At 33.1% G+C, this 20,714-nt stretch overlaps 1 protein-coding gene and 1 pseudogene across 3 annotated transcripts in view; both read left to right on the forward strand.

The window, feature by feature from the left end:
* Nucleotides 1–20,714, forward strand: part of MICU3 (mitochondrial calcium uptake family member 3) — a 93,988-nt gene that overhangs the window by 55,984 nt on the left and 17,290 nt on the right. For both annotated transcript variants that reach the window (XM_025394110.1, XM_025394111.1), the window contains exons 6-10: nucleotides 97–179; nucleotides 1,815–1,886; nucleotides 5,396–5,434; nucleotides 13,963–14,058; nucleotides 20,199–20,299. In XM_025394110.1, the coding sequence (XP_025249895.1) occupies nucleotides 97–179; nucleotides 1,815–1,886; nucleotides 5,396–5,434; nucleotides 13,963–14,058; nucleotides 20,199–20,299 (391 nt within the window). The remainder of the gene's footprint in view (nucleotides 1–96; nucleotides 180–1,814; nucleotides 1,887–5,395; nucleotides 5,435–13,962; nucleotides 14,059–20,198; nucleotides 20,300–20,714) is intronic.
* On the forward strand, nucleotides 11,279–11,975 carry LOC112630799 (annotated as a pseudogene). Its single transcript, XR_003120942.1, has one exon. The product of XR_003120942.1 is annotated as an MICOS complex subunit MIC26 pseudogene (transcript).

Below are 20,714 nucleotides of genomic sequence, written 5' to 3' on the forward strand. Positions count from 1 at the left end.
TGTATAGAATATGAGTAACTTTACAACTAATATGGATTTTGTGCTTTAAAATACATTTTTCCATTTTGTGAATACCTTCTCTGTTTTTTCTGGCAGAGCCACATGCAGGGTTCAGAATAGCTTTCAACATGTTTGACACCGATGGCAATGAGATGGTGGATAAAAAAGAGTTTTTGGTGGTATGTATGTTATATGCTGCGTTTTTATCAATAATTAAATATTGCTTATATTTTTATGTTTTTGCCTTCTTGGGAATACTACTGTAGAGAAAAGAGTGAAAAATGTATACTTTTGCCTTTATTTAATAAAGTATATACTCAGGTACTTTGAACAATATTTACATTTTACAAATATAAATTACATTCAGTGTATGATAATGATTATCGTTGTTTTTACATAAAAGTGTGAAATGTATCAGGTGTTTTCTGTTGGGTGGATAACAGACAGTCCTCAGGTTATACATGCCCAGTTAATATTCAGTCCCCATTATGTCATCCACCTAGGCACAACTCCTTCCATAGGAACTTCTCTTCCTTCTCAATATAGGATTCATGATTTTTGTTTCTCTTTTCTCTTCCACTTACTCCTGCCTTGTATTCCAGTCTTGTCCCCACTCCCCTGTTCCTTTCTGTTATGTTTGACCATAGGCTGATAGTTCTTAGGTATTTACCTTTTGACATTTCTTTGACTGGTCCAGCTCTGGCACTGGTCTGACAGGGAGGTCAGTTGCTCCCTCAACTTCGCACAATCTCCTTCCAGAATTTTTCTCTTTCTTTTTACCTATGTATTTTGCATCTCTTTTTGTGGCAAAATGCCTCGTCTGTTTTTTTCTCTGAAATAGAAAATACTATTAATTTATTCCTTAGAGTAACATGGTCTGCTCTTAGCATGTATGTTACACTCTGTCTTTACCTACACTTTCTGAGTAAAAAGAAAGGGAAATCAACAGCCATTTTCTTTTCTTTTTTTGTTTTCTTTTTAAATTATGGCCCTACCTCCTAAACAGCCATTTTATTTTCTACTTTTCCTTTGTAACGTAGCTGTTAAAAATTCCTCAGAAAACCTCTGAAAGAGCTTCATATTTACTTCAGAAGCTGAAACTCAGAGGAAGTCTGTGACATCATTCTTTTTCTTAGTAGGAAAGAGAAAATATAAAAATCCTCATCAGAAGCTAATTAGTAGCCATTCAAAGAGAAACAAGCAGACTAATTACTGGGATTTATCAGAAGGCTTAAATTCTCGCCCACGCAGCCCTTGCCCAGGTGTAGTCCCTGAGCCAAGCCGCTGGAGCTGGAGCCTTCATTCCAGTGCTTTGCAGAGTGATGGGGAGATGGCGGTTTTCAGTTTGATTACAATAGCTATAGATGTGTTTCTGCCATCCGAAAATGGCCAAGGTTAGTGTCGCTTTCTTATGATAGTGCACAACTGTATTTTAGGAACTTTCAGAATGGGCCTGTTTTTCTACAGAACGTTCTATGTCCACACTGCCAAGTTCCATCCCCCTGACTTAAAGTAGAAGATTAGCTTTTGGAATTCAGTCCTTTGGAAGTTGCCTGTGTGGATGTCTGCATTTTAGAGATAAAGTAAAACTGTAATATTAAGTACATTTAACTTAATTATGGGTTACCGATACCAAAGGATAGATTTTCTTGGGGGAAAAAAACTGATATCAGAAAATAAATCTATAGCAGGTTAAATGTGCTTGGTGGATGAAGCTGTTTTCTTTGTTTTTGGAATATACCTAGTCCAGAATAGGAGATAGGTGCCCAGAAACTCTTGTTGGATATTTGATTCTTGATTGATTTATTCATCAGCTTCAAGAGATATTCAGGAAAAAAAATGAAAAGAGAGAAACTAAAGGAGATGAAGAAAAGCGTGCAATGCTGGTAAGAATACTTTATAGTAGCTGTAGGTGGGTTTTCTAGGCAACAATTATTTTATTCATGTTAAGAAACAGTAATTAAAGTTTGTAACTTTGAAGCTGTCCCCTTCTTGAAAACTTTGTAAAGTTTTTATGTAGAAAAATTGCTTCAGTATTTATATGCATTGATATCAATATTTACTTCAAATATTGATATTAAACATCTGTATCCATAATCATTCATTAAATCATTGTCATCCATATCGTTATCTGTGAGATTTGAAGGGTATATCATACAATAGATTAATACAGATCATTATGCATGTAAAAATTTAAAGGTGAATTGCAAAGATTTAATTATAATGTGAGAGAATTTAGTGGTAATATAACAATGTGACTGTCGAAACAAATACAAGGAAATAATATGTTTTCTTGCATTCTTAGATGTGTATATTAGAGATTCTTCTTCTAGGATATATAATATTTTCGTCTTTTTCTGAAGTTAGAGTCAAGCAACATTACCCTCCATCTTCCTTACCAGTTTTATTTTTGTCTGAAGTATTTCAGCCTGACCATAGGCCAGGTTCACATAATAAAAATAACAAACAGGTACTAAGGCCTTACCATCAGGCACTATACTAGGTGCTTTCCATACATTTCTCATGTAATCTATCCAACAATTCTCTTATTATCCCTAATTATAGATGAGGAAACTGATAATTGGGAAGGTTAAGCATCTTGTCCAAAGTTACATAGTTATTAAATGGCAAAGCCAAAGATTTGAACCTGTGTCTGGCCAGCTCCAAAACTTCACTTTTATCCACTATGACATACTTCTTTGATACTTAGATAACCAGAAATACAGTGAATTTTGTTGGCATGTAAATGATATTTGTTTCATTTGCAAATTGATGTCCCTGTGCAGTAGTTTAATTGTCCTACATGGAATTCAGATGATTAACTTCAGAGAGCTAAAACTTTATTTTTGTTATTCTCATTTTTAAAAGAATATTAGGTTTTGCTTAACATAGATTATCTATAGCAGATGGGTGCCATATTCAATCCCAATATATTTATGAAGTATACATTTATATTTAGTTGAATAAAAGCAGATTTATCAGGATTGTGTAGCACATACTGCTTTGTAGGATATTTGACCATGCTATAATTCTCAGTAGTCATTGAACATCCCTCAGTATACTATTGATAAAGCTTATGGAAGACAGTCTTAAAAAAATCAAAGAGTTGATTGTAATGTTAGTCAAGTATTAAAAGGGGCAATAGTAGTTCTCTACTTAATTCAAGTCTCATGATTTTCAAATTGTAATTAATAAATACTACATGAATAGTCCCATAATTGCAACTGTTTAGAGTGTTAGCAAAGAACACTAGAGAACTGAATGCTTTCTTAAATTTTATTTCTTGTAAATAATATACTAAATGAGTAAACAGTTATTTTAGTTTTGATATATTACCTCTAACTATAATTGACTGAATAGGCAAGTTGTTAATAAAATACTGTTTAAGGAGGTTGAATAATGTTAATGAATCTATTGATATACTTTAATGATAAAGTAGATAGTATTTCAATGGATATAAATATAATTGTTTCATTTATTTGTTTATTTATACGACTTCCAGAGAGGACTTATGCATCCTCCAATAAAAACACAGTATTATTCTAATCATTAACATTTATTAATAAATCCATCAAGTAATAAAGGGAGATAAGAAAGAGAAAAATTATAGCAGGCAATGCACACTGAGAAAGCCTACAGTGTTAGTACAAAATTTGGCTCTGAGCATCACTGCAGCCAAGGTACAAGAAATTTAATATTGATTTAATGCAAATATTTTATGATAGTGATAGAGTAAAACCTCATTAACTTAATTAGGGAAAATCCATCTGAATTATAAAATCTAAATTATATCAGCATACCCTAAATTGTATTATTTTATGTTTATATGGGTTTATGAACCATTCCCTTTCAAATATGTGGGGAAGGAGATTTAAATAACAGATTAAAATAACTTTTAAGTAATATAATATATAATTTGTTTATTTATAAATGAATGCTTACTAAAGTCTTTAATAGCCACAGGTACGTCAGAAGTATTCATTTTATATAACTTAAATAGCGCTTCTAAAATCTTACTTTCGTAATTTAGCTATCAGAACTCTTCCTTAAAGCAATTCAGAAATAATCTTTAATCTTTGGAACTTTAATCTTTGAAACTAACAGCACTTTACAATACAGCTCTCCAAATAGTCATTACTGTGTTTAGCGATAATGATAATTAGTGTTAACATTGTTAGTTAGTCACATTTTAAATAATGCAAATCTGAACCAGAGAGGTTTTATTTTATATTACTTTAGTTATCAAAGATTTTAGTTATAAAATTTTTTTTAGTTATACTACTTTACTTAGAAAAGAATATGTAAAATGTAAGGTGATATTATCAAGGTGATAGAAATGACAATATGATTCCACATCTTCTTAGAATATTTTGGCTGAGTTTTGAGGTAGTTAAAATGTAGCTTATTGTGAAAATATATGAATTACCTAAGAGAGACAGTATAGCACAGGCTCAGGAACCAGATTTTTGGGGTTTGAATATTAGCCCTACCACTCATTACCTGGGTGACCTTGGACAATGTCCTTAACCTCTCTGTTCCTCTGTTTTTTTCATTTGTACAATGGGGGCATTAGGAGTGATGACCACATGTGATTGGTATGGAGGTTAAAGCACATAGCCACTTAACCATGTGAAATGTAATAAACACTCACAAAGGTTAGCTAGTAGTAACACTTAAAGTTATTCTTTAATTAGTAGAACCATGCAGCTACTTTAAACTGAATCTTAACATATCTAAATAAAAATTAAATCAAAACTAAAGTTAAAAATTTTCATATGCCAAAATAAAACTGTGATTCAGAAGGGAAAAGGGAAATGAACATAACATTTCTTGGGACCCTTATGTGCTAAGCTCCATGCTGTGCTCATTGTAAATGTTACTCCCATTTAGTCCTCATGACAGTTCTACCAGGTAAGTATTATTCCTGCTTGGAGATGAGAAAACAGTCTTAGAGAGATTCATGTGCCTAATGTCACAGCACTGATCATAGCAGAGCAGGATTCCAGCACAGGTCTCTCTTACCATTTCCACTGCCGTACTGCTGCATCTGGATTTCCCCCTATGCCATGTAGCATTGCGGAAACATGTCCAAATCAAACTGCATACTTCAGGGCAACGTGTTTTACTCAAAGCAGTAGTTCTATTCGAAGGTTATAATGAAATGGTTGAAATGAGCACAAATTCATTTAATGTTTAATTATCTGAGATTTTTAAAACTTTGCTACTCATCTTTAACATTTATCCCACTTGTATTGTTCGTGTGTATATAAAATGTAGCATAATGATTTGCCCTTCCTAATTGATTATTTTGTCGTCTTTTTCCTTTTTTCTTTTGCTGTACTTGGGTTCATTCTGAAATATGACACTTCATTTGGCCCTTTGTGCTGTATGTCAGCGTCTTCAACTTTATGGATACCATTCTCCTACTAATAGTGTATGTACAATACTTTAAATGTTCTTTATGTATATAGCCCTCACCTGTTATACTTGATAATGTTATTTCTTTATATAAAGCTATAGCTGCTGTTTATTCGTAGAATGTTTTAGAATTTATTGAATACAATACGTGCAGTGAAGCCTTAATGTTACATTTCATTCCTAGATTTATGCAAAGACTAAAATATGCAGAATAATTATGTATCTTTAACTTTAGATTGAAATAAGGAAAAGGTAAGTGTACAACAACTAAAACATAATAATTGAAATTTTATATTTTTTAGCAGTATTTGAAGAGTTATGTAGAGAGAGCAGATTCTCAGGCTATGTTCCTGCAGAACACAGGTATTTTATGAACCAGATCTATCCATCTTATGTACAGTCTTTGTTCAGTTCTAATAAAGAAGTGTCTTAATGGATAGACTTTTTTTCATTTTCACTTTTGCTCACAATTTTTTTTTCAAAGCCTTTGTTTCCTGCCGTTTCCTCTGCTCTGCACAAAAATCTGGTGTAAGCTGCTACTTGATATGTTTATATCAGTTTATCATATTATTTCTAAAGAGGATAATGACTTTCAGACTTGTCTTGAAAAAATTGTGAATTTCTGTAGATGAACTTCTAGTTGTACTCTTCTTCTTATGCTGAGCTTTCTTCTTTCTTTTCTCCTGAGAAAGTCAGCACTTTTGGTTAGCCCAGCTACTAAAAAGAACAGGCCATGGCCCTTTTTGAATGTAAACATGTACAGTTCACTTGATTTCTCCAAGGATCCTTAAGCCTCCTACAAGGATCCCTCAATTTATACAGATTCCATCATAGGAGCCCTTGAATTCAGGGTCACTGATTTAATATTATCCAGCTAAAAGTATTCTAGTTGTAGTGTACAATTCTAAAAGTAGGTGTGTTGCCTCCTATATTGGATAGGTAATCAAAATTCCCAACTATAAAAACTAATTTTTGTTGTAGATTTAAACAGCTACTGGAGGCTGATCACCATAAACTAAACCCAAGATGTTTTTCCTCGTTATACAAAATGGACCTGCAATGGGTTGAGAAACAAGCCAAGTCCATAGGATCCATATAAATAATTTTGATTACTCGTAAGATACTTTAAATTTTTTTCTATAGAAATCACTACTCTTTTCCATTAAGTAAAGCCTGTCATTTCCTTTAAATTTTTAAAGGATTACTCTTAATAATTTCAAAAATTTCTAGAATGTGTAAGATGAAAGTCTCACAGATTATAATACCATATGCCATACAATACCTAAGATTTTATGATTTTTTTTTTTTTTTAAGACGGGGTTTCGCTCTGTCGCCCGGCTGGAGTGCAGTGGCACAATCTCAGCTCACTGCAACCTCCGACTCCCTGTTTCAAGTGATTCTCCTGCCTCAGCCTCCCAAGAAGCTGAGATTTACAGGCACACACCACCACGCCCAGCTAATTTTTGTATTTTTAGTAGAGACTGGGTTTCACCATTTTGGCCAGGATGGTCTCGATCTCCTGACCTTGTGATCCACCCACTTTGGCCTCCCAAAATGCTGGGATTACAGGTGTGAGCTACCATGCCTGACCTATGACTTATTTTTCTAATGTAATATATCATCATTGTATGAACCATTTTTCTAACTTTGACAATTTTTATTTTTCCCTTAATCTCATAAGAAATTTTCATATAGGGTGATTATACATTAAAAAAAAAATACATCTTAGAATAATGTTGCTAAAAGAAAATGGATGCTAATATTGCTCTAGTTTAAACTACATATGCAAATTACAGTCATTAATGAGAATATTGAGAAGCAGACTTAAATCCCAATTTTATTTATATTATACCTGTTCAATAAAAAAATTATGATTTTTACATTTTATTGTGGTAATATGTTTTTTCTTTATTTCATTTTATAGAAGACAGCTTTTATGTAAAATGCACACGATAAAGTGATGTAACAATGTCATTTTTACATACAGTCTTAAATGTTACAGGATTTTTCGACTCCCTTATGAGTTTACTTGGTTAGATAAACTATATTTCCTATACTAGAAAAATATTTGCTCAATAAGGAGTTATTATTTTCATAAACTACAAGCAAACAAGGGAAATTCATTTACAATTAAAAAAAATTCCAGCAGCCTGAAAATGTATATGAAATATCATTGATACAAGTATTATACAAATCGATTAGTATGGTGTTATGAATTAACTAGCAATTATCTGCTAGTTTCCAGAGTTGTCAATTAACTCAAGTATCTAATTTGAGTATAGATCACAGAGCTGGATTTAAACTAAGAGATTTATAAGAGCCAGTTTCTACCTTTAGGAAGAAGTTTCCTCAGGGAAAGCAGTGACCTGCTTGGCTTTTTACTATGGAGATAGAGATTCTGTGGTCCCTGTAGTGGACTGTTCTAAAATTTAATCACTCTTACAGTAGATTCTGCCTATTTTCCATCACAGTATTTCCTGCTACAGTATAAAACTAAGCATACACTTTTGTATTCCTGAAGACAGCTGTTACCTTATAACCTTCTCTGTTCCAAATAACCCTGATTCTTTTCATATTTCTCATGTGGTCAACTCTTAATTTCATCATTGCACAGTGATGAAAAGAAGTACCAAAATTCAAAAGGATAAATAATGCCAAAAGTCAAGTACATTTGACTTTGGCATGCATTACAGGATTTTTTAAAAATAATATTCTTAATTCTCCTAGTTTCATTGCCGACAGAAAATATACCAGTTTTTATACTGATTCTTTGATGTATTTTGAGACTCTTTTATGGACTAAAACAATATCAATATTCTTAAATGATCTGTATTTGAAAACAATGTGTATTCTCCAATTTGGGGTACAGGATTGTAATAGATACAAATATATATTACCAAGCATGTTAGTTATGTGTTTTAAATCTTCTATGTCATTACTAATGTTTTTGTCTGCTTGATTTGTCAATTAGTATGTTAAATTATATGGTACAATAGATTTGTTAACTTCTACTTAAAATTTTCTTAATTTTTGTTTTATATATTTTGAATTGTTACCTGTATAAGATTATAGATTATTTATATCATCTTAGTGAATTGAGTCCTCTATTATATCCTATCCCTAGATCTCTAGAAATGTTTTTTGCCCTAAAATCTCTTTTAGTTATCAGAATAAATATACTACCTACCTCTATTTTAGTGTTTTATACCACTTTCTTTTTTTTCTGTAGTGATGATGAAACTTTCCCTGATTTTTAAAATATATTTTAGTTCAGGAATTTTCTACAATTAAAATGTAAATATACAATAAAATAAATAATGATAGAATTATAACCACCGTATAGATGAAGAAGTAAAATACTGCCATATACCACGAATCCCCTTCATGTGTATCCCCACTCATAATCCCTCAATGTCTTTCAAAAGATGAACACAATCATGACTTTTATGTAAATCACTTACTTACTTTGTTCTATGGTTTTAACACCTACTTATGCATCCTAAACAGTATAGTTTAGTTTTACCCCTTTTTGTAGTTTATGTAACTGGCATCATGTTATATGAATGTTTCTGTCTCTTGTTTCTTGGGCTCAACAAATGATGATTGCCAGTTTCATCTGTGTTGTATGTAGTCCTAGTTAATTCACCTTTTTTACTGTAAACAGTGGCTTTCAAGCATTGTGGTCTGTGATCCTATTACATGTCGAAAGTTGTTGAGGATCCAAAAGAGATTTTGTTTACATAGGTTATATATTGTATATTTACCGTATTAGAAGTTAAAACTGAGATTTTAAAAATATTAGTCTATTTTAAAACAATAATTTAAAAACTCATTATATGTTAACATAAACTTTTAAATTTAGAAAAATAACTTCAAAAATGTAGTGAGGAGAGTGGTATTGTTTTACATTTTTTGCCAATCTCTTTAATGTCTGGCTTACCAGAAGACAGCTGGTTTCTCATAGCTGTTTTGCATTCAATCTGTTGCAGTATGTTATTTTGGCAATAAATACTGTCAGTTGTTTACTTTGAAGTGACAGGCTCTTGCTTGGTTCATTTTCAAAAAAATGTCTGCCACATACTGAAATCTGAATAACCATGGTTTGTCTATTAGTTGTTCTTTCAAGTAAAAGTGGTGGCTCATGAAAAAAGTGGCTAGTTCAGCTTGCAACACAAATCATCACACAGGTGTTCTTTCTGAAGACAACCATGGTACTTGAGTATGCAGCAGTAGTGCTGTATGCACACTCACACCAAATATTAAAAAAAAAAATTCATTCTTCTATGCCTCTTAATTTCTCCTCAACAGTTTGCCGTATTTTTATCTTTTCATGCTGCATTCTTCATATTTATCTTCCAGTTCATGAATTCTACTAGAGATATATGTAATCTGATGTTAAATTTCAGTGGTTAAATTTCTAAGAGTTTTACTTGTCTTTTTTTCTAAGAGTACAACAATTTTCGATAGTCTGTTTTTTCCTGAATAATCCTTTCAGATCTAGCTTCATATTTTTCAAAGTTATCAAAGTTATTTTGCATTTCATATCTAACCATTTCAGTGTTGGAAGTCTGCACATCTGGTTCTGTTGTTTCTGCTGGCTCTCACTTAGGGTGGCTTATGCTCTTTTGTCTTCAGCAGTTTTGCGTTGTGAGCATACAATTGTTGTCTCTGTTCAGATTCTTTGAGGACTAGATTAAGGATATGTTCTTCCTGGGAGGATTGTGTTCCGTTTTCTTTTTCTTTTTTTCCTATGATATACCTAGGGTGCAGTCCCATGTCACTTTAAATAACAAGTCTCAGATTACAGTTTTTAGGGCCATGGTTGTCATGGTGACATGAAGTATAAAGATATAGTTTTAATTTGTGTGTGTGTGTTTGTGTTTAAATATCACTAATAGCAAAGACAGTGTACTTTACTGTCTGTTCCTATGGACTGTTACTTTATTTTCCCCTAGTTTGTTTAATCTCTGAATAGAACCTTCTTAGACCCTTTATTCAGACAGGGTATTTGGCTGTCTGAACACGGGAACTTTAGGGAGCCATTATTCTGCTTACCACAGTGATATATTAACCATCTCTAAATCAATCTTCTTTCCTCCTAACTTCCTTTTTCCCTCCTTTCCTCCTTCCCTCTTTATTTCCTTCTTTCCTTCCTCTTTTCCTTTTTTGTCTCTTCCTTTCTTGCTACCTTCCTCCTTTGCAGTCATATGTGGCATGGAATGCCTTGAAAGGGATCCTGCTTTGGCTCAGCCAAAAAGGCATTGGGCACTTTTGACCAAAACTACAAAGTTTAAGAAAGTTCTATCAATAACAGACTCTGAACTTAAGCAAAAAATGTGTCAGACTTACAGGACACACTACATCCAGGACATCATTTTGCCTATGCCTTTCATTTGTGAAGTTCTGGGCTTCCTATCTGTATATTCTTTTACCTCTTTTAATGAAGGTCAACACACTTAACATGACATCTGGTAAAGGGGCCAGTAGCTCAGATAGCAAACAAAGATAACAGAGAAAACTTCAGGAAGTCTTGGCATATTGGCCTATTTACATATCAAAGCATCATAGTGGTCTGTTTCACAGCCATCACAGTGCCCAGTTACACCTGGGCATTTTTCTGTATCAGCGTTTCCTTACTTAGCCTGTATGCATAGATATGTTCTGGTTTTATATTTGCTTTGCATTTCTTGCTATTAAAATCTAGTCTGACTTTCATTGCTACTTTAAGCTTATGTAAAATATCCTTATTGTATTGTATTTTCTTGCTGATAAAAATTCCTACTAGTTTGCGTATTCTGAGAATTTACTCTGAACTTCATCGTTCAAATTGTTGTTTAAAAAATTTAAAACTGACCCTGCCGGAGCCACCGCTGCTAGCGACATGTTCAAGGTAATTCAGAGGTCCGTGGGGCCAGCCAGCCTGAGCTTGCTCACCTTCAAAGTCTATGCAGCACCAAAAAAGGACTCACCTCCCAAAAATTCCATGAAGGTTGATGAGCTTTCACTCTATTCAGTTCCCGAGGGTCAATCGAAGTATGTGGAGGAGGCAAGGAGCCAGCTTGAAGAAAGCATCTCACAGCTCCGACACTATTGCGAGCCATACACAACCTGGTGTCAGGAAACGTACTCCCAAACTAAGCCCAAGATGCAAAATTTGGTTCAATGGGGGTTAGGTTCAAAAATAAAGAAGCTAGTGTATCCGCCTGGTTTCATGGGATTAGCTGCCTCCCTCTATTATCCACAACAAGCCATCGTGTTTGCCCAGGTCAGTGGGGAGAGATTATATGACTGGGGTTTACGAGGATATATAGTCATAGAAGATTTGTGGAAGGAGAACTTTCAAAAGCCAGGAAATGTGAAGAATTCACCTGGAACTAAGTAGAAAACTCCTTGCTCTGCCATCTTAATCAGGAAAAACTAGACCAGACCTCTGTTATCTTCTGTGATATCATCCTACAAGCAAACTAATCTGGAATCCCTTCACCTAGAGATAATGTACAAGCCTTAGAACTCCTCGTTCTCATGTTGCTATTTATGTACCTAATTAAAACCCAAGTTAAAAAAAAAAAAAATTTAAAACTGTCTGCAGAACAGATACATACATAGGAATCAGTGAGTGTGCCAGGCATATCACTGATTTATTAGCTGTTTTTTCCTGCAGCAATAGTTGCTGTAAGGATATTGTTTCTGCCCTCTGAAACTTTGTAATTATTTAAAAGATGATGTAAGATAAAACAAAAACATATACAGTTACAGCAATTCAGTAGTATATTCTAGCATAATTTAATCCCTGAGGCCAAATGATGAACCAGAAAAGCTTTCTGCGGCAGGACACTTATAAAACTGTTATGTTCTAAATAAGACTTTTTAAATTCGAAAAGTTGTATATTATCCTGATAGATAAATACACATTTTCAAAATATTTTCAAATATGGGAAAGCAAGACGAAAATTAAAAATATCCTAAGCCCAACATTTGGAGATAATTAATATATTTACTTTTTTTTCTTGCCCACAAAATATATGGTTGGTTAAACTAATTTTAGCTTTTAATATGTTATAAATATATTTGTGTGTGTGTGTGATGGTGGACAGTGTTTGGAAGTAAGGATGAGGCATGGCTTCACAAAGTGAATCGTTCCTGCTACTCTTCTAATAATAGTGCACAGTAAGCCGTATTTTCTAGTTTGGTGGGTTTAACAATCCCTTTCTTTATCACATATTAACCTTCTGAATTGAAGTTTTAAAATGCATCCACATTCAAAATGTGTAAATAATATTTTCAGATCAAGCATTTGATCTAGCTGGTATTTACTGAGGTTATTCCGTATCTATGTAAAAGAAAATGAACTGTATTAGTTCTATATTTAGCTAGTTTTACCTGTTTAATTTATAACTGCTTAGTTAAAGCTTGTATCATTATAAAGGGAGTGATGCAGATTCTCTGTCAATTTGCTACATTTATAGTTAGGGTAATATTTATGTCTGTGTTATGTAAATGGTTCCTGCTAAATAATACTTTATTAACATTTTATAAAGATTTTATTAAAATATAGGCAGTGGGCAGTGTTTCTAGTTAGTAATAGTGAATTAAAACTTAGAGGACCTTTGAAATAATTCCTAGATGCATATAATTTTTTTAGTAGCACTGGACTTTTAAAGATTAAGGCAAAATGAAAGAAAGAAAAGTTCTATTTTCATCCAGTCACTCTTGAGTACACCATGCAGCATTTCATCTCACATTAACCAAAAGATCACCTGAGAAACTGTGAAATCTTCCCTGATAAATCCTGACAGAAACTGGGTTTAATTATTTTTGTTTATGGGGATCCAAGTTAGGCTTGCAGTTTGACATCTTCCTAGAGTGATTTGACTACACTTCTTAATCTACACTTCCTGGTATCTCCTTCAGACTACCCTGTTCTCAGATAGAATTTAGTATCCTGTCCTTGTAAAAAAGAATAAGAAGTACCTTAACCATTCACAATAGAAACACCTGCCAAATCTCAAGTAGTTTTGAGTGCTTTGACTTAAAACAAGCCTATTTCTTTTTGACAAGCTTGGGATGAATTTAAACTTTGTTTCTGTAAAGTATAGATAAGGTTATTTTGAATCTTTGATATACCAGCAAGATGTATGATAGCCAACAATAATTTATCTTTTAATAGGTTGCTACAAAATTGCCAAAATTTTTCCCAAACAAATTTAGTTCCCACAAGGTGTGAATAGAATTTTTTTCACCCTTTCTTAGAAGTTACACACGTTTCAGTAGAAGGGCAGAAGGACAGATCGGAGAATTTGATTCTTTTCGACAAAGCTACATTGTACTTAGAAATAGTGGTTATATACCATTACACCTTTGAAAGTATGTGAGTTACCAGCAGTGTAATACAATACTGTTGTGCACAGCAGAAAACAAAACAAACAAGAAAAAAGGTAAGCTAATGTGTTTCCTTTGCAAGGTTGGTTAGATTTAAAGTGTATAAATTATCATTCTTTGTGACTATTCTTTAGATTTCAGTTGTGCTTCTTAAAACTTCTACAGGTTCTTAAAACAGATGCTGAGGAACTTGTCTCCAGAAGCTATTGGGATACACTGAGACGTAACACAAGCCAAGCACTGTTTTCAGACCTCGCAGAGGTATAATTAAGCCTCAACAAGGTCCTTGTACTATTTGCCATCTTGTTAATCTAGTCCTCATTTCATTTTAGAGTCACAGTGATGAAACCCAACATGTATGTTACATTTTCCATTTTTTTAGTACAGCAAAAATTACTGTATATAAACTGTGTATTTGAATACGTCAGCTTTGACAGTTCAACTTAATTAAAAGGAAATGACATTTTTTTTTTTTACGTAAGGATCTCTATGTAGAAATTAGAATATATGTATTTTAAAGTTTCACTGAATCTTTTAAGCTTACAATTTACCATGTTACATGAAGTGCTGAAATGTTTCCCCCAATAAAAGATACCTGACTCTTCAGAATTATGTTAGATTTAAACAAATTTCCCAGTATTGATAGTGAGTGGCTTACTAAGGGCCCGGGGTATGGGAGTTTGAGAAGGTGTGGTAGTAGGAACAGCCAGTCAAGGAAGGGAGGAATATTTTACCTTGACATTAAGATTGCCAGTGCATAGTGAAAATAAAAAGCAGACCGACCTTATTTCAGTTTTATTACCGTTTCTGAATTTCGTGCAGATCTGTATCTTACTGCTGCATTGGAGTAGACTGCTTCCATTATCCCATTATTACGACACTGTCAATAGGGATTTCTAGTTTTTCAAGATGGGCCGTATCTTAGAAACACTGTTTTGTGTTTCTTATTAAGAATTTTTCCTAAGAACTTTATTAGAGGCAGCTAGCAGTCTTACCAGAAAAGACTTTTCATAAATACTGAGATTTATTTTTCATTATCTCTTTCTCTTTAAAGTGGGCTTCTCATTTCTTTTTCTAGACTTTAACTTTTAAAAGTTATACCTAGAAATATCTGGAGAAGTAAACTGGAATCAGTTGTGACTTCTGTTATCCATGTATTACAATGTTACTCTATTGACATATCTAGACTAGGGCAAACACTTCAAAATGTTAATTTTGTCACCCTTGCTCAATTTTAAAGTCCCAAAGCAAATAAAGTATTTTGTCCTATGTTTAATATGTCTGTGATATATAACTGTGATGTAATTATGACCAACAATTACCTTTTAAAATTACCTTTTAAAAGTGAACCATGTTTAGGTATGACATGGCAGATGTTCCATTTACAGATATTTTAGAAGCACTTTATTTTGTAATCATTTATATAGGTACATTGTAGTAGTCAGCGCTTAAAAATAAGAGCAACTGGGAACATTACCTCTTAGAGTCCCTACAAGTCAACTGTGTCCTAGCTTCCATGCTTCAAATCAACGGTCATATCATTGTCTCTCCCCATACTAGAGTATCCACCTTCCAGCCTCCAACTATCTTAATCCCATTTAACTCTGGTAGACATTCTCAGTTAGACAAAATCTGCTAATTAGAGATTGAATTTAACTTAAATCTTGGTAAGTTTAATACCAGAAAACCAGTAAGGTCCTGTGTACTCAGAGAATTATATGATTTGTTTAAGATCTTTGGAAAATGTATATGGTTCTATTGTAGATAGGCTGGAGCTGGTGGGCTTTTACAGAGCTAATTAATTCTGCACACCTCTTCTCAACTCAACACTGTGTGACACCCCCTTTGGTACTTGAAAGTGGCTATAATAGGAATATGAATGTCACAGAAACTGGCCAACATTACAAATAGGCCTTTTTTTTTTTTTTATTCTGGACAGTTCAGTTTGCCAGCACACTATTGGCTGTAATTAATCCATATACTGATTCTAAGCTGCTAAATTAATGAATGAATTGAATCAAATTCCCTGAAAGTAAATCTGATAGAGAGAAGAAAGAAAGGAAAAAGAGGAAAAGAAAACAAAACTTAAATATCGTGTTCCAAATAAAATAATTACTTGGGGAGTATCTGTTACTACCCTCCCACATTAGAATAATAATTGAGAATTAACTACAGTTCAGTTACAACTAATTATATAAATCCTTATAGGTTACTGTGAATACCAGTGGAATACAGAACTGTTTACAGTATTAGTATTTCAGGATTCAAATTGGTTCAGAAAGAAGGCTTGGAAATCTATTTGTTATTTGTATTTATTTGTTATATATTTAATATGTAATTACTGAAATAAAATCTCTAAATAGTATAGGGAAATTGGATATTAGCCCCTCATATTCTAGTCTGGAGCTGTTTCTAACCATAGATTTTTAAAATTACAGTAAAACTCTGTGTCTCCAATTACTGTGAAACCACGTAATGAAAATTTGAGTATCATAGCTAAGACCACTTTCTAACCAAGATCATATATAATAAATTCTTAGTGCAGTATGATGAGTATATTATGCAACTGTTGAATACAGTCTATCAGTGTCAAAATTGTAAATACTGTTTTGAGTTCTACAGATGAAATGTAAAATTTTGCTTTCAATTTGCATTCAATTACATATTCTTGGTAAATTTCAATAGGTTATTCAAAAACTTTATTAACAAAATGAAAAGTTTGAAGATTTCCTCCAGTCTTTGGATATTTCATAGGGTTGTTATCACATTATAATCAATAACAATATGTTAAAAGAATATTTTTAAGCCCTTTAATAGTTTGATATATTTCATGCAAGTTTTGTTTATTTTATTTTTGATGAAATCATTTTAAATAGTTTTTAATCAAAGCAAAGTAATATAATGTCCTTTGTGTAAATGGTCCACGGGGTTCTTTTGTGGCTTTTTCTCCCTTTGTTATGAAAACACCTGAATTCAGTTTATTTTAACAATAAGCACAAGAATCACAGGATTAAAGTCTCTATTTTCGTCTCAATCCTTGGGTGATGTAAGTTATGTAACACTGTTAGGATACCAAGGACACTGGTATAGCTTTCAGTGACTGAGCAGTACTCTGTTTCTCTGAGTGGGGGAAAAGTTTTCCCCATTTTCATTTTCATCTCTCTGTTGTCACTGTTACTTATGCCTCACTGGATCTGGATTATCTGGATAAGTGCAACATACATCTCATAAGATTTTGATGCTGAAAGACTGTTAAGTGAAGATCTCTGCTCAGTGGGCATGACAAAAACTGGCTGAATGAGGTCATTATTTAAAACCTGTATAAGACAAAGCCATCTTATTTTAGTATACTGTGTCTTGAAAAGGACATCTCACACTGTAAGAAAACATTCCTTAATTATGTTATCTGAATTCACTAACTTTTGGTGTTCCTATAACCACTCATTTTAAGGCTTTTTTTCCAGATGTATATAATATGTAATTTCAACAGCAAAAAAGAAGTAAGAGTGTACGATGTAAAAATCTTTTTTTATTACGATTCAACATTCTTTTCTTTTCTTTCCTTTTTTTTTTTTTTTTTTTTTTGAGACAGAGTCTGGCTGTGTTGCCCAGGCTGGGGTGCAGTGGCGCTATCTCGGCTCACTGCAAGCTCAGGCTCACTGCAAGCTCTGCCTCCAGGGGTCATGCCATTCTCCTGCCTCAGCCTCCCAAGTAGCTGGGACTAGAGGCGCCCGGCTGATTTTTTGTATTTTCAGTAGAGACAGGGTTTCACCGTGTTAGCCAGGATGGTCTCGATCTCTGGACCTCGTGATCCACCCGCCTTGGCCTCCCAAAGTGCTGGGATTACAGGCGTGAGCCACCGCGGCCTCAACATTCTTATCTTTTCTGTCTTGTCTAGTCCCTTTTCAGTGTCCTGAAATATATTTGATAAAAATACATAATAACAGCTAACACTTAGTAAGCATTTACAGTACACTAGTCACAGGGCTAAATGATTTAAATGTGTTACCTCATCCTTACCGCAAGCCTTTGGGATAGATACTATTATTATTCCTTAAGATAGTGATATCCTCAACAGATTAACTTCTGTAAGGTCACTTAAATAATGAGAAGTGTCTGGATTCAAAGCCAGCAATCTGACTCTTAAACCATCTTATTTGCTCACCACAATACTGGCTATTTGTGAAGTAAGCAACTTTTTCAAAACCACCATTTCCCCCTTCTAATCTACTCTGTCTCCTTTCCTCTCACCCCATTCTTCTAGCTTCCGGACAGAGGCAAGAGCCTCTACTCTTATACTGCACTCGGGGGTGGAATAACCTCTGAAATAGTTCCTCCTCCTACTAATTTAAACTGATAATAAATAAGATAATAAACTTATTAAGCTAGACTCTATTAAATCACAAAAAGAGTGCCTATAATTAATATCAGATTTCTTTTTTCCCAAAAGTTATAGAACATTTGTTTGCTTATATTTTAACTTTATCCGCAAAATTGTTGTTATGGTTAGGATTGTTCCAATTTTATAGATAAGAAAGCTGAAGGTAAAAAAAAAGTCAGTGACCCAGGTCTTCTGATTTTAAATCTTGTTCTATTAGAGCAGGCTGCCTCTTCAACTTAAAGTTCTGGGGAAAGTAATGCCTTTTAGAGCTACTCCAGTTATACTAGTGTCCTCTCACTTATGGATCCCCAAAAGACTGGCACCACTAATATTCCTCAACTTTCATAAGAATCTTGTTCAAGAAGATGCATTTAAAACATAGTATGTGACACTTGGCTACCTGGCTGTATTTTTTTTCTCCTGGCAAACAGATCAAACCACTATCAAATCCTCAAAGAAGTTGGTTTTATTGTAGACAACTTCTCAGGTATCCCAGCTATGGAGGATACTTGGGATTTCTCAGCAGAGTAAACTGAGTAGTAGTAGTAGAGATCTACCAAACCAATGATAAGGAGGTTATATGCTGGAATGATTAGGAAAATCTAAACTAAATTACTTAAATGTAAGTAGAATATTTAAAGATTACTAAAGAATGTCAACAGTTTTAGATAATTTAAAGTATAGATACCCTACATGCTGAAGTTTTTAAGACAAATGTGAATAATTAGTCACTTTAGAAACAGATTTTAATGCATTAAAAGGGGACATGTGCAGGGGAAATCAGATGTGGTCTCTGTTACTCCATGTTAATCATTAAAAGAGAAGCAGATTTGGTCCATGGAGAAAGGAAATAAAGATTTAACAAATGTTATGAAGGATAAAATTGCCATCTTTATGAAAGATTAGGAAGAGGGGCTGTGAGGAATCAAAGGAATATGAAAATTTAGTGTATGGATGAATGAGACTTTTGGTCAGCAGCGACAGAAGACTGATCCTTTGTAGAGAAGTATTTGTTTTCTGTCTTATGTTTTCTGTGGAGTACTATCAGGGTTCTGGACAAAAAGTAATAAAACTATGTGCCTATCTACAGCTATTTTTCTTGAATAAAAAATAGGATTATTTAAACTCTTTTTTTCACATTTCCTAGGATGATGTATAGGAAAGTTACAATCCTTTGAATTTTATGCTTTTTGTACCTAAGTTTATGAAATGAGTTAATGGCCAACTGGAGAAGGAAGGAAGGAAGGAAAGGAGAGAAAAGGAAGATCTATAAAGCTACATTAAAGGAAGGTGGATGATTTTCATAGGCCATTATACTTTATAAGGACTATAACCAAGCAGTTTTAAGAAAATACTTGGAACTTAGTTTATTAAGTTGAGTGGAAAAGGAAAAGTCTCTGGAATTAATTTTTCATCCATTTGACAAGTTATGTAAGACTTTGAAAAAATTGTAGATCATATAAATTTTTAAGATCATATTATTACTTTAGTTTTTCTGTTTCCAAATACAGTATCCATTAAAGTATCGTAATTACAGAATATAATGGTTAAAGGAAGCTGTTTTGTGAAGCTTGGGACCATTCTTGTGTCAGCCCCATTTATTCAATATCTCTTTGGAACATCATTTAAAAAAAATAATTTTTCAGATTGATTAGGAAAATCCAAACTAAATTACTTGAATAAAAATAGAATATTTAGATGATTATTAAAGGATTTCAATTATTTTAGATAATTTAAAAGATACACTGCTATATGCATAATTTGAGGTTGAACATTTCTTACATCTTCAAAATTTTTTGAGTACAAAGATCAGTTTCATTCAAAGTTCGATTACTAAAATGTGAGCTTTATTTTAACTATAATTGCATGTATTAATGTGCCTGTGTTTTTCATTCCAATATTAATATATTTACATTCTTGATGTTTGTATGTCGATAACAAAATTATTTGAGAGATATTGGGTATCCCTATTCTGTTTCTTTTATTGAAGCTAACTTTCAAATTGTTATTTATTTTTAAGCGTGCTGATGACATCACAAGTTTAGTAACAGATACTACACTTCTTGTACACTTTTTTGGAAAGAAAGGAAAAGCTGAGCTCAACTTTGAAGATTTTTATAGGTGAGCTTATTTTTATATTTTTATTAAAAATTATTAGCCTACTGAAATCAGAAGGATCTTTAGACATTGTCTAGTACAGCAATACTCACCTCCTTTGTTACTTTAATCTTAAATAAGATCCTCTGTATAATAAATACCCACATTTATCAGTACCTACATACCAGTGGTTATATTGATAATTATAACAGGAAGTTACTGAATGATTTTTTAAAATTCCAGATATCTGAATTGTTATCTTCTATATAGTCAGAAGAAAGTATGTTGCCAATTCCTTGTCTCAATAAGCTGCAGTGATAGTAACAAGTAGTTTAAGTATCATTACTACTCTGCAAGGTACTTTTGTTATCCCCAGGTTATAGATGAGGAAACTACACCCCTGAAAGGCTAGGTTATTTGCCCCAGGTGCTACCACCAT

The sequence above is a fragment of the Theropithecus gelada genome, chromosome 8, assembly GCF_003255815.1.
Source record: "Theropithecus gelada isolate Dixy chromosome 8, Tgel_1.0, whole genome shotgun sequence".
Lineage (NCBI taxonomy): Eukaryota > Metazoa > Chordata > Mammalia > Primates > Cercopithecidae > Theropithecus > Theropithecus gelada.